The sequence below is a fragment of the Mastigoproctus giganteus genome, chromosome 3 (assembly GCF_048544385.1).
Source record: "Mastigoproctus giganteus isolate SK-2022 chromosome 3, ASM4854438v1, whole genome shotgun sequence".
In the NCBI taxonomy this organism is placed as follows: Eukaryota; Metazoa; Arthropoda; class Arachnida; order Uropygi; family Thelyphonidae; genus Mastigoproctus; species Mastigoproctus giganteus.
The window spans coordinates 133232437-133247109 of record NC_143577.1 but is presented as its reverse complement, the minus strand read 5'-3'; the positions used below and the strand labels follow the sequence as shown (position 1 = coordinate 133247109).

Genomic DNA, 14673 nt, shown 5'->3' with positions numbered 1-14673 from the left:
ATGTAACTACCATCAGGAGTAAAGGGAAGGGATTTTGCTTTTGTAAAGGTGACTACAGTGGTCTCAGAGATTTATTAAATTCTATACAGTGGGACCAAAACTGATGATGTTACCAATGCCAAATTCTAAATGGGAAGCATTAAAGGAAGTATACTTGGAGTTACTAGGCTGTTTGTCCAAACTAGGAAATTCTGTTCTAGGTAAGACCCGAAATGGATGTCAGATGAACTAATGGGTCTTGTGGCAGAGAAGAAAAATGCATGGGATGCATAAAATTTGCCAGGCGACACAGTAGCCTATGGTCGATATAAGCTAGTTGGTAATTAAGTCACAAAGGAGTATAGGCAAGCGAATGCAGATTATGAGAAATCTTTGGCAAAAGATGCAAAGAAAAACGGCAAAGACTTCTTTACTATATAAACTTTAAAAGGAAGGGGATGAATCTGATTGGTTTGCTTGATATCAGTGGTTTGACCGTATATGATCATTCTCAGATGGCTGCCAAAGTAAATGAGTATTTTGCATCTACATTCACACATGAGGAGTTATCCAAGCAGGTAATAACTGAGAGCAAAGTGGAGGGAAATTGTTGAAGTTAAACATAAGAAAGGCACCTGGGGTGGATCGGATCTATCCAGTTATATTAAAGGAGGTGGCAAAGGAAGTAGGCAAACCCTTAGCCATAATTATGAGATCATCCTTGCACTCAGGGGAAGTCCCCATTCACTGGAGAAGTGCAAATGTATCTCCCATTCACAAAGGGGGATACAAGGGTGACCCGAATAATTTCAGACCTGTTAGTTAGATTTCTGTTCCATGGAAAATAATAGAGTTACTGGTTAAAGAAGAATTGCAGGATCATCTAGACAAGACTGCAGTGATAGTTCAGTCCCAGGATGGGTCTGTTAAGGGGAAGTCTTGTCTGACCAGTTTGATTGGACACTATGATGTGGCCACAAAGGAACTTAATGCAAAAAATAATTTTGATATCGTATATTTGGATTTCAGGAAAGCTTTTGATACTGTTGCACATGTAAGACTATTGTACAAATTGGAGGAGAGTGGCATTAAGGGCGAGTTTCTACAATGGATAAAATAATGGTTGAGTGGTAAAAGGCAGAGGTTGGTAATCAATGGACACTGCTCTTTGTGGACTAATGTTATTGTGTCCCGCAGGGTTCCGTGTTGGGCCCATTGTTGTTTTGAATATTTATCAGTGATATTGATGAAGGTATATCAAGCTTAATATCAAAGTTTGCAAATGATACAAAGGTTGGCAGAGTTGTTAATAACAGTAATGACAGTATGCTGCTGCAACAGGATCTGGAAAAGTTGGGCAGGTGGGCTGAGAAGTGGCAACTTAACATTGACAAATGCAAATTACTGCATATGAGTAGCAGCAACCAAACAGAAATGTACCAGCCGGGTGGTGTTACACTCAGGGTAGTGGAGAATGAAAGAGAACTCGGGTAATTGTGCAGTCAGATATGAAGTTTTTTGAGCAGTGCAGACAGACAGGCTACAAGAGTAGCTCATGGGGGTCTTGTCAATGATATACAGGAATTTTGCTAGAAGGGGTAAGAAGGTGATTATCCCCTTGTATAAGGTAATGGTCAGGCCACACATTGAGTACTGCATACAGGGTTGGAAGCCTCATTTAAGAAGGGTAGTTGATTGCTGGAACAAACTTCCACGGAAAGCTATGATAGATATAAGCTCATCTGTAACCAAGTCACAAAGGAGATTATGAGAAATCTTTGGCAAAGGATGCAAAGAAAAACAGCAAAGAGTTCTTTACTTATGTAAACTCCTAGAAGGAAGGGGATAATCAGATTGGTCCACTTGATATCGACGATTCAGCTGTTGATGACCCTGCTGAGATAGCTAACAAACTAGATGAATATTTTGCGTCTACATTCACACATGAGGAGTTATTCAGGGAGGGGAATGCCAGAGGTGAATTAAACTCTGGCAGTGAGCTAGATGATTTTTTAATAACTGAGAGCAAAATGGAGGAGAAATTGTTGAAGATAAATATAAGAAAGGCAACTGGGGTGGATGGGATCTATCCAGTTATATTAAAGGAAGCATCAAAGGAAGTAAGCAAACCCTTAGCCATAATTATATGAGCTTCCTTGGACTCAGGGGAGGTAACCATGAACCTGAGATGTGCAGATGTGACCCCAATTCACAAAGGAGGATCAAAGGGTGACACAAGTAATTACAGACCTCTTAATTTAACTTCTGTTCCAGGAAAATTAATGGAGACACTGGTTAAAGAAGCACTGCAGGATCATCTAGACTAGACTTCAGTTATAGCTCGGACACTGCATGGGTTTTTTAAGGGGAAAGTTTGTCTGACCAATTTTGTTGGATACTATGATGTGTTCAGAAAGGAACTGGATGCAAAGAATAATTTTTGTATCATATATTTGGCCTTAGAAAGGCTTTTGATACTGTTGCACATGGAAGACTGCTGCGCAAATTGAAGCAGTGAGGCATTGGTGGCAAATTGCTGCTATTGATAAAGGGATGGTTGAGTGGGAGAAGACAGAGTGCTTATCAATGTACACTGCTCTTCGTGGACTAATGTTATTAGTGGAGTTCACCAGGGTTCAGTGTTGGGCCCATTGTTTTTTCTGTATTTATTAATGATATTGATGATGGTATATCAAACTTAATGTCCAAGTTTGCTGATGATACGAAGGTCAGCAGGGTTGTTAATGACAGTACGCTGCTGCAACAGGAAAGTTGAGCAGATGGGCCTTAGAGGTGGCAACTGAAGTTTAACATTGACAAATGTAAAGTACTGCGTATGGGAAGTGGTAACCCCCAGAGTAGCATATCAACTGTGGTACTACACTGACAGTGGTAGAGAATGAAAAGGACCTGGGAGTAATTGTGCAGGCAGATATGAAGTTTTCTGAAAAGTGCAGCTGGTCTGCAAGAGTAGCTCATGGTATTTTGTCAATGATATACAGGAATTTTTCTAGCAAGGATAAGCAGGTGATTATCCCCTTGTATAAGGCAATGGTCAGGCCACACCTTGAGTACTGTGTACAGGTCTGGTGACCTCAATTTAAGGATGTAGAGCTGCTGGAACGAGTACAGAGAAGGGCAACAAGATTAGTGAATGGAACAAAGATTGCTCTTATGAAGAATGGCTTAAGTTTTGCAAAAATAGTGTCACTGGCGAGGTGATCTGATTGAGGTGTATGATGCCTTGAATAGTTTGAGCATGCCCAATGCTGATGGGATTCTTCCTCTTGCTCAGAATGATCACCTGAAAGGGCATAAAATGAAATTGAGGAAAGACAGTTGTAGGATAGATTTGTGGAAGTTTGCCTTTAGGTGGTTAATTGTTGGAACAAACTTCCATCCATCGTTGCAGAAGTTGATAGTTTAAATAGAATCAAGACAGAACTAGACAAACATTTGGAGCAAGTGGATGTGTGAAACGTGAATGTTTTTTTTTTTTTTTTTTTTGAGCTGATGGTACTACTCTGACAGTGTAGTACCGTCAGCCCAAATGTTCATTCTCTATTCATAAGCTTGCTTTCTCACATCATGTGCCTATGCTAATGCTAAAGTTGATAGCTGAAAGATATTCAAAGAAGTGGACAAACATTTGGAGTAGGTGGGCAGTTTTTTTTTTTTTTTTTTGGCTGATGCTGTATAATGTTGCTTTCTTCCATCATATGCCTCTACTAATGCTAAATGTACAACAATATCAAATGCCTTCCTGAAATCCAAGTATATGATATCAAAATTATTTTTTGCATCCAGTTCGTTGGTCACTGCATTACAGTAACATATCAGATTGGTTAGACAAGACCTGCCCTTAAGAAATCCATGCTCTGATTGCAGTATAATTATATGCTTGTCTAGATGGTCCTGCATTACTTCTTTAACCAGAGATTTAATTATTTTCCCTGGAATGTAAGCTAAGAGGTCTGTAATTACTCACGTCACCTTTTGATCTCCCTTTATGAATTGGGAATATCTTTGCACATCTCCTGCCAATAAGGAATCCAAGGTTGCTCTCATAATTTTAGCTAAGGGTTTTCTTCCCTATTTTGCTGCCTCCCTAAATATAACTGGATAGATTCTAGTCACTCCAAGTGCCTTTTTTATGTCCATCTTCAACAATTTCTCCTCCCTTTACCTTTCAGTTATCACAAAATCAGTTAGCTTCATGTTGGAGTTTTGTAAACTTCTGATATTCGCTTCTCTGAAAAATTTCACATATGTGAATGTAGATTCAAAGTACATATTCATTTTGTCTGGAGCCTTAACAGGGTCATCAACAGTTAACCCATAAACATCATGGCTCAATGTGATTCAACCCTTTCCTTCTTTTGCATACCAACTGTGGTACCACCCCCAGAGTAGCAGAGAATAAAGAACTGTGGGTAATTGCACAGCGAGATATGACTTTCTCTGAGCAGAGCACTCAAATATGACTTTCTCTGACTGTGCAGTCAAAGCTGCCAGGACAGCTCATAAGGTTTTGTCAATAATGTACAGAAATATTGTCAGCAGGTATAAACAGATGATTATCCCATTCTATAAGGTAGTGGATGGTTCATTTTAGAACTGTTCATCATAAAACTGTTGGAGTTGATGTGGAGAAGAGCAGCAAGACTTGTGAAAGGAACAAAAGGGTACTTTTATTAAGAAAGGCATCAGTTCTGCAAACTCCAGTACATATTCATTAGTATAGATTAGATTAGGCAGCTGTGAGGAGATGTGATCAAGGTGTTTAAAGCTTGACTGGATTGAGTAAGGTCATTGCTGTGGGAATCTTTCCTCGTTTTCAGACTGTACACTTCAGGGTGCATAAATTCAAACTGATTAAGGATGGTTGCAGGATAGGATGTGCATAAATTTGCCTTCAGCCAGCAGGTTGTAGATTGTTGGAACAAACTACAAACTGCTATCTGGAGTTGTAAATGTGAGTAGTTTGAGCAAATTCACTGAAGAACTAGACAAACTGTTAGCAGTGATGGACAAGTGATATGGGAACTGTTGGCTTTTTTTTTTTTTTTTTTCTTTCCAGATGCTGTATAAACTTGTTTTCTTGCATCATTTGCTAATACTAATACCTTTTGTTATATGCTCAATTTCAATTTTTTTTTCTTCCATACACCACTTGTCTGCCCACTTAGACTCATTACATTGACTAGTTGGCAAAAGTTCTGGTACAGCATATCATCAGCTGATGAGAAATCATTGTCTTAAATTCTGTCATCTTTCTGCCTTAAGTTCTAGATAAATAGTTTAGGGGCACCTTTTTGGTGATTCAATTTTTATAAAAACAATATTACCGAGTTTTTTAATAATGTGTAGAAAAACAGACCTCTGCCATTATACAGAATTTTAAAATTTTTGCCAGGGATAAGGAGATGATTATCTCATTCTATAAGGCAATGGTTAGGTTCATCTTACGCAATGCATACAGGTCTGGAATACTCATTTTTGGAAGGACAGAGATCTGTTGGAACAGCTGCAAAGAAGAACAAGAAGATTGTTGAGGAGAGCAAAAGGGTGCTATTATCAGGAAAGGTTTCAGTTTTGCAACTTACAGCATTTGGACACTAACCACCAGGAAGGACATCTGACTGACTCTTTAAGACCTTAAAAATGGATTTGAGTAAGCTTAGTATTGGCAGAATCCTTCATCTTGGTCAGGCTATGCTGGCATAAATTCAAAAAGGGGGCATAAATTCAAGTCGAGGAAAGTTTATTACAGATCGAATGTGCATAAACTTTCCTTCAGCTGGAGGATGGCCAATTGTTGAAAAAACTTCCATCTAGTGTTGTAGAGGTGGGTAATTTGAACAAATTCAAGGAAGAACTAGATAAACTGTTACGAGGGATAGACAGGTGAAATGGGAAGTTTTTTTTTTTTTTTTTTTTTTCCCTGACTCATGCAGTATAAACTATCTTTCTTGCATCATTCCACCACCACCACCACTACTACTATTACTACTAATGATAATGATGACCAAGAGCCACCAACACCACTCGAAGTTAGCCATGGGGAGACTGACAATAGCTTGAAAAGATGGATATAATAATATTATTATTATAAAAAATATATAAATATACAGTGTGTCTCAAAAATATTGGTACAAACGTTTAGGGGAGATAGGTAACATCTAAAGGAATGTGAATTGCATAGGAACCCATAACCAGAAACGTCACGGGAAAGTAGTAGCAGAGGCACAAGAAGCAGAAATGACACAAGACAGTAATTAGTGGCAAACATTTATTTGACATAATATTAACAATGGTGTATGAGATGGATGCATTTCTTGATGTTACAACAGATGCTCGAAGGTTCCACCATGAGACGCGATGCATGCGTGGCACCGATGCAGCATGAATTGGCGGACAAGGTCGAACACACCTGGAGTTTCTTTGACAGTAGCAGCAGCAGCACAGACGAGTCTCGCCACGAGATCCATTTCCATCTCCACAGGCGATTCATACATGATAGATTTGAGGGCCCGCCACAGAAAAAAATCAAGGCTCGATAAATCTGGTGAGCGTGGGGACCAGGCAACAGGTCCACCACAGCCAATCCATCGATGCCCAAAACGCCTGTTCAAATGGTCACGAACACACCTTCCATAATGGGCAGGCGCCCCATCATGTTGAAACCAAATATTGCATCTCACATTTGCTGGAACAAGTAACCCTGGTAGAACTTGTTCAAGAAAGATCCAATATTTAGCGGAGTTCATGCGGAATGGTAACAGGTATGGGCCGACTAAGCAGTCACTGACCATACCTGCCCACACATTTATTGTGAAGCAATATTGTGCCACATGGGGTCACACACCGTGTGGGTTGTCGTGAGCCCACACATGAGCATTGTGCTGATTGAATAAGCCTTCCCGAGTGAAATAAGCCTCATCTGTGAACAAAACATAGGCTGGAAAATTCAAGTCTTGAACACTTTCTTGGAGAAATCACTACACAAAAGCCACACGTGCAGGATGATCTTGGGGGAGCAGTAACTGAACCCTTTGGAGATGAAAGGGGTGTAAGGAATCGTCGTGCCAGACATGCTGTGCACTGCAACAAGACACTCCTAAGGCAGAGGCAATGGCACGTGTGCTGGTAGTAGGATTATTCTGGATGGCATTCAACACACTTTCTTCCATGGTGGGAGTTCGCATCGAACGTGGTCTGCCCACACTACTCCTGTTACCTCTAAATGATCCATAATTGCACAAATTTTGATGCACACTTGCAAACAACGGTGGTCCGGTAGATGTCTGTCTGGGACGCGTTCTCCATAAATTCGGCTCGTCCATTGCCCTCTGCTAATCCATACACTAGGTGCATGTCTGACAGCTCACAGTTCATATATCAATGCATGCTCTTCATGTGGCGACTACTGCTTGAATGAGTATACCAGAAATTTTCCCTCTCACTAACTGATGAACAGTGCTGTGTACTGACTTACGGTGACATTTCCAGTTATGCGGTTCCTATGCGATTCACATTTCTTTAGATGTTACCTACCGCCCTAAATGTTTGTACCAATATTTTTGAGACACCCTGTATAATAATAATGCTTCCAGAAACACACCGCAGCACTCTACCTTGCCATAAGGAAGATAGACAAGCAGTATACCCACTCAAATTAAGCGAGGAGTCCCCTCTCATCCAGATGGCACAAGCCGACCGGGCTAGCCGGGTGGGTGAAGTGCCTGCCTGGCAACCCAAAGGTCGCAGGTTCGAATCCCACCTCGGGCTTGGATCAAAGTACTGCAAAAACCTTGGGAGGTGCACTATGGCCACAGAAGCCGATGCGCAACAACTACAAAAAAAAAAAAAAAAAAAAAAAAAAAAAGATGGCACAAACGAAGCTAAATGTGCAAAGAATTATAAAGTCTGTCTCCATGACAGACTTTATAATAACCTCCATCAAGATCACATAGATAAAATTGCTTCTGATGGGCTCACGAGCCAGATGCTCTTCCCCGAGATTGAAGGTTTCATACTCACAACCTAAAGTAATGAACACCAGAAACTATAGAATATACATTGCCAAGGAGCTTGGAGTGTTGACATGTATCATCTGATACATGTCAACGATGCCACCTGGCCTCAGAAACAATCCAACACCTCACCATGGGATGCAAGTTAATTGCCCAAACTTGAGTACAGGCGTAGATATGACCAGGTAGCCAGGATAATACATTAGAACCTAGCAAGGATATACCAGTTGATCAAAGAAAGTGTACCATATTACAAGTATGAACTGCAGGCAGTAGAGAGTACTAGGGACCCCAACCCACAAGCTGTACTGGGACCACACTATAATAACAGACATGACAATCCTGCACACCAGACTGGAGATAACCCTTGTTGACAAGATTAATGTAATTAACGTAGCGGTGCCCGACGCTAGCAACCTCCAGAAAACCCATAAGGAAAAAATCAGGAAGCACACGAACCTAAGATTGGAAGCCAAAGAGATGTGGCATCTGCAACAAGTAACAACTAGCATTAGCATTAGCATTAGTAGAGGCATTTGATGCAAGAAAGCAAGCTTATGCAGCATCAGCCAAAAAAAAAAAAAAAAAAAAAAACCACTTCCACTTCACCCCTCTGTTCATTCAAAATACCTGTCCAGCTGAGCCTTAAACTTATTTAGGCTATCAACCTCCACTACAAGGGATGGAAGTCTGTTCCACCAACCAACCACCCGCTGGCTAAAGGCAAATTTCCACACGTCTATCCTACATCTGTCTTTCCTCAATTTGAATTTATGCCCTCTCAGGTGATTATTCTGAGCTAGAGGAAGAATCCCATCAGCATTGAGCATGCTTAAACCATTCAAGGCTTTATACACCTCTATCAGATCACCTCCCTGGTGCCTAGTCTCCAGACACTGTAATTTGCAAAACTTAAGCCTTTCTTCGTAAGAGCACCCCTTTGTTCCATTCACTAATCTTGTTGCCCTTCTCTGTACTCGTTCCAGCAGCCCTACATCCTTCTTGAAATGAGGCCTCCAGACCTGTATACAGTACTCTAGGTGTGGCCTGACCATCGCCTTATACAATGGAATAATCACCTCCTTATCCCTGCTGGAAAAATTCCTGTATATCATTGACAATACTCCATGAGCTACTCTTTCAGCCCGTCTGCACTGCTCAGAGAACTTCATATCTGCCTGCACAACCACCCCCAAGTACCTTTCATTCTCTACCACTGTCAGTGTTGTACCACAGAGTTGATACGTTGCTCTGGGGTTGCTGTTTCCCATGTGTAGTACTTTACATTTGTCAATGTTAAACTTCATTTGCCACCTCTCAGCCCATCTGCTCAACCTTTCCAGATCCTGTTGCAGCAGCATAGTGTCAGTAGTATCCTTGACAACCCTGCCAACCTTTGTATCGTCTGCAAACTTGGACATTAAGCCCGATATACCATCATAAATATCATTTATAAATACAGAAAACAATAATGGACCCAACACTGAGCCCTGAGGGACTCCACTAATAACATCAGTCCACGATGAGCAGTGTCCATTGATTACCACTCTCTGTCTTCTCCCCCTCAACCACCCCTTTATCCATAGCAGCAATTTGCCTCCAATGTCACACTGCTCCAATTTGTGTAGCAGTCTTCCATGTGCAACAGTATCAAAAGCCTTTCTAAGATCCAAGTATATAATATCAAAGTTATTCCCTGCATCCAGTTCTTTTGTGACTGCATCATAGTATCCAATCAAGTTGGTCAGGCAAGACTTCCCCTTAACAAAACCATGCTGTGTCTGAGCTATAACTGAAGTCTTGTCTAAATGATCCTGCAGTGCTTCTTTAACCAGTGCCTCCATTAATTTTCCTGGAACAGAAGTTAAGCTCACAGGTCTATAATTACTTGTGTCAGCCTTTGATCCTCCTTTGTGAATTGGGGTCACATTTGTACATTTCCAGTCTATGGGTACCTCCCCTGAGTCCAAGGAAGCTCTCATAATTATGGCTAAGGGTTTGCTTACTTCCTTTGCTGCCTCCTTTAATATAACTGGATAGATCCCATCCACCCCGGGTGCCCTTCTTGTGTTTATCTTCAACAGTTTCTCCTCCACTTTACTCCCAGTTATTTCAAGATTCTGTAGCTTACTGCTAGAGTTGAATACACCTCTGGCATTCCCCTCGCTGAATAACTCCTCATGTGTGAATGTCGATGCAAAATATTCATTTAGTTTGTTAGCTACCTGAGCAGGATCATCAACACTTGACCCATCAATATCAAGTGGACCAATCTGATTCATCCCCTTAACTATCCCCATCATTGTGTCATCCACTGGTATGGCGCCATAAACCGTACATAACAGCCTAGTAGTAGTAGGTCTCCTAGAGAACACCTACAAGGAATTCCAGAAAGTCACAATCCTGGATACCTGTAGGATAGTTGGTGAGTTCCTTGACTAATAGTAACACTAAACATAACAACAACCACCCTGTGTACTTGGCAGTAATACCCATCACAGGGTGGAAACCCCAATTAGGGAGAAATAATATAAGAGCAACAATAATAATAAAAAACCATTTAGTGCTTTCTACTCATATGAAAAGTGTCATATTATTCACACTTTCTGTACATATCTATATGTTAACCTTATCAAAATACTTTAAAAAAAAAAATTATGTGATGTATGAAAGAAAGTGAGATACCAAATTTATCCAACAGTCTATAAAATTTAGATTGAATTTTTTTTTTATCTTGGACCTAACTAACTTATGCACTTTTATTCACTAATTATTAAGTTATTAAATCATAAAATTAAATAATAACTGATATTATAAATATTTATTAAATTTCTATATATTCTTTATTTAGGCAGTTTCAACTTTTTATGACTTCAATGCAGAATAGTCCAGAACTTTTGGAACAGTTAGGAAAAGGGAAGTCAGCATTACAGAGAGTAATGGCAAAAATGGAAAAATCAAAGCAAGTTGAGGTGAAAATTTATATAATTGTTTAGTAACAAGGGCTATTATTTTTATTTGCATGGATCTCTTTATAGAATTACATATTCAGGTTTTCAAATCAAGATTTTTTCAAGACTTTTATGAGATTTTTTTTAAAAAGTTTTTATATTTTATATTCATGACTGATAAACTTTTGCTTATCAGTCATGTATGTAAGTGTGTAGTCAAAACATGAATTTTTTCAATACTTTTATCTTTTTGCTATGAAATAGGAGGAAAAAGAAGCATATCATTACAGTGGAATGGACTGTAAGGCAGTTTCTGGTTTAGAGTCAAGGAGGTTTCCAATCATACTATTAAAGCAATAAATGTTTGTACTCCAGATGTTCATGTGAAGTTAGAGGAGTTTATAACTAGTGCTCTTATTGTTAATAGTGGAATTCATGCATTTGAATCTGTCACACTTAGATACAAACTGGTCACTTAACCACAAGGTAGAGACAACATATGTTGTCTGGCCCCGGGTGCCAAGCGAATGTGATCGAGCGTTTTCTGTGTGCTTAGAAAGTGATTATCTAAAAGTGATTTAAAGTTATATTAAGTTCCTGTCCTTAAGAAATTTATTTTTTATATCAGCTACTGTCACAAAAAGTACTTGTACAGAGCAAGAAAGAAAAGCTACCTTTCTTAATTTTTCATACTTCTTTTACTAACACTTAATACTCTATGCTTGGTCACACCGGGCACTGCTCCTGCCTCCCCGTGGTGGGGCCGGAAATCTTGGCAGAAAAGCTAATCTGCCAAGGGCTAAAAGGAGCAAACATGGATCAACATGCCTTTCCGCCTCTCGAGCCGACAAGCTCTCGGCCAGAGTTAGACAATGAGCATAACACGTCGCAACCCAAGAGGTTGAAAACCACTTCCTCAGCGACAAATTTTCCTGCATTTCTAATAATGCACTCTCTTCGAGATCAGCCTCTCAGTAAGCTCTCTCCATTTGTTATCCAAAAACACCTGGAAAGTCTGGCAGGATCGCCTAAGACAGTCAAGAGACTGCAATCAGGCAACCTACTATTGGAGACAATAAACCATGGACATTCGCAGAAACTACTAAACCTTGCCAACTTTGCTGGAATTCCAGTAAAGGTTTCTCCCCATGCTACCCTAAATACATCCAAAGGGATTATATCCAGCTTGGATCTTTTGAATGTCACGGAGGAGGAGGAGATAATGCAAGAACTTCAAGACCAAAATGTCATTGCAGTCAAAAGGATTATGACCAAAAAAAGACAATATACTTGCACCTACAAGGAACATTATTCTCACTTTCAATACGCCAAATCTACCAACATCGATAAAAGCAGGCTATCTACTTTGTCGCATTAGGCCCTACATCCCTAATCCTTTGAGATGTTTTAAATGCCAAAAGTATGGCCACTCTCAAATGGCATGCAGAGGAAATCAAGTTTGCCCGAATTGTGGGTCCACTGAACACAGTCAGAGTGATTGCTCTGCAAAAGAAATGGCCTGCCCCAACTGTAGAGGCAACCATCCTGCTTATTCCAGGTCATGCGGGCACATTATAGGCTTAGATGCTAATGCGCCATAAAACAAACAAACAAACCAGGTCATGCGAGAAAAGGAAAACTGAAAAGAAAATTGTGACATATAAGATTGAAAATAAAGTAAGTTTTCAAGAAGCAAGGAAAGTAATTGCTCCCAGTATGACTAAACATACATACGCCAGTATTGCGCAAAAGTATCAATCAGTGGGCACCCAAACCAATGTTACAGTACCTACAAACACTTCAATCTCTGACTGGGCTCGGGCTGTTCTCTCCCAGCAACAGTCCAATACCCCTAAGCAGATGAACCAGGCAAATAATACTGCAATTACAGTACCAGCAACATCTCCTTCTCCTCCCACAGTGATTGCTTCTACATCAAATAATCGGAGCTCACATTTAAAAAAGAATATCCAAGAAACATCTGTGGATACATTCGACTCATCTAGACAAGAAACTATATTAGGATTACATGCGGAAGAAGAAATGGACACCGGTTGACCATTCTTCTCCAAAAAAGACAAACCAAAGCCTGAACGTCACAAGCCAACCACATTAAAAAAACAGTCAGATACAGCTTCTTCTACTAAACACCAATAATGCCTTATATTCTACAACGGAATTGCAGAGGATATCGTAGCAACCGTAATGATATTCAAGTCCTAATTCACCGCTATTCTCCAGTTGGTTTCTGTCTACAGGAAACCTACCTAACTCCACAAATTTCCACCAACATAAAGAACTATGCCATCTATCGACAAGAACGTAATACTTCAAAATGCTGCCCATGGAGGTGTGGCCATCTTCATCAGCTCAAAGATCCCAACCAAACAAATTGTTTTGCAAACTGATATTGAAGTTGTTACCGTACGTTTGATAACCCAGATTGCATTAACACTAGCATCAGTCTATCTCCCACCAAGTCATACTTTCTCTTACTAAGATCTTGAAAACCTGCTAATGCAATTACCACCCCCGGTCTATCTGTTGTGTGATTTCAATAGCCACCATCCCTTATGGGGATCAACAAAAGTAGATACACATGGCCGACTAATTGAAACTTTTCTAGACAAACAAAACCTTACTGTTCTTAATACTGGTGCACCCACTCACATACAATTACCAACTGGACAAACTTCTGCAATTGATCTATCAGTATGTTCCCGATTTTGTTTCCAATCATAGAATGGTCTGTTTTAGATGACCCCTTGGGCAGTGATCATTTTCCGATTATTTGTGATCTGCTCACTGCACAACCACCATTAGTCAATCCCTGCAGGAAATGGAAGTTCTCTCAAGCCAACTGGATCAAATTTCAATCTTTTGTCACCCTGGATGAGCAATATATAAGTACACAGTCGATAATGAAGCCACAGATTATATCACTTCACACCTACTATCTGCAGCTAAGTGTTCAATTCCATTGTCGAATCCTCGGTCCCGACGGCACCATAACTATTGGTGGAATGAAGACTGCACAAAAGCAAAGAAGTTAAAAAATAAAGCATGGAATTTATTTCGTAGATCACCAACCACGACTAATCTTATCAATTACAAGAAGCTAAGAGCGAAAGCACGTCTCACTCAAAGGCAAGCCAAGAAGAATTCTTGGATTCATTTTGCATCTACCATAAACAGAAACACTAACTCCAGGTTAATACGGAAGAAAATCAGACAGATTTCTGGAAAATACCCTACAACCCCTTCACCAATTCTTTCTTGGAATGGGCAGGAACTCTCTGCTCCTGAGGACATAGTAAATGCTTTGGGCAAAACGTTTGCTAAAGTTTCAGCGGCCTCAAATTATTCTGCGGATTTTCAGAAAATAAAGACCAAGACCGAAGAACGAGCCATAAACTTTCGAACCTCAGTTTTCCTTCCGTATAACCAGCCTCTTCAATATCACGAACTTCTACATGCCATGAAAACAACACACAACGGTGCTGCTGGGCCAGATGGAATATCTTATATCATGTTACAAAACCTTGGTGACAAAAATTTACAAATACTACTGGTCTACTATAACAGAATATTTATGGAAAATGTTTATCCCAACTCTTGTCATCATGCCACAGTTCTTGCCTTTTTGAAACCTGGAAAAGACCCTACAAGGCCATACAATTACCGACCAATTTTCCTCTCCAGTTGCC

At 40.1% G+C, this 14673-nt stretch overlaps 1 protein-coding gene across 1 annotated transcript in view; it reads left to right on the top strand.

Moving 5' to 3' along the window:
* The window catches only part of LOC150088278 (protein adenylyltransferase SelO, mitochondrial-like), a 471795-nt gene that overhangs the window by 296062 nt on the left and 161060 nt on the right, over nucleotides 1–14673 (top strand). The window contains exon 10 of the mRNA XM_090370666.1: nucleotides 10867–10987. Coding sequence (XP_090226792.1) covers nucleotides 10867–10987 — 121 coding nt within the window. The remainder of the gene's footprint in view (nucleotides 1–10866; nucleotides 10988–14673) is intronic.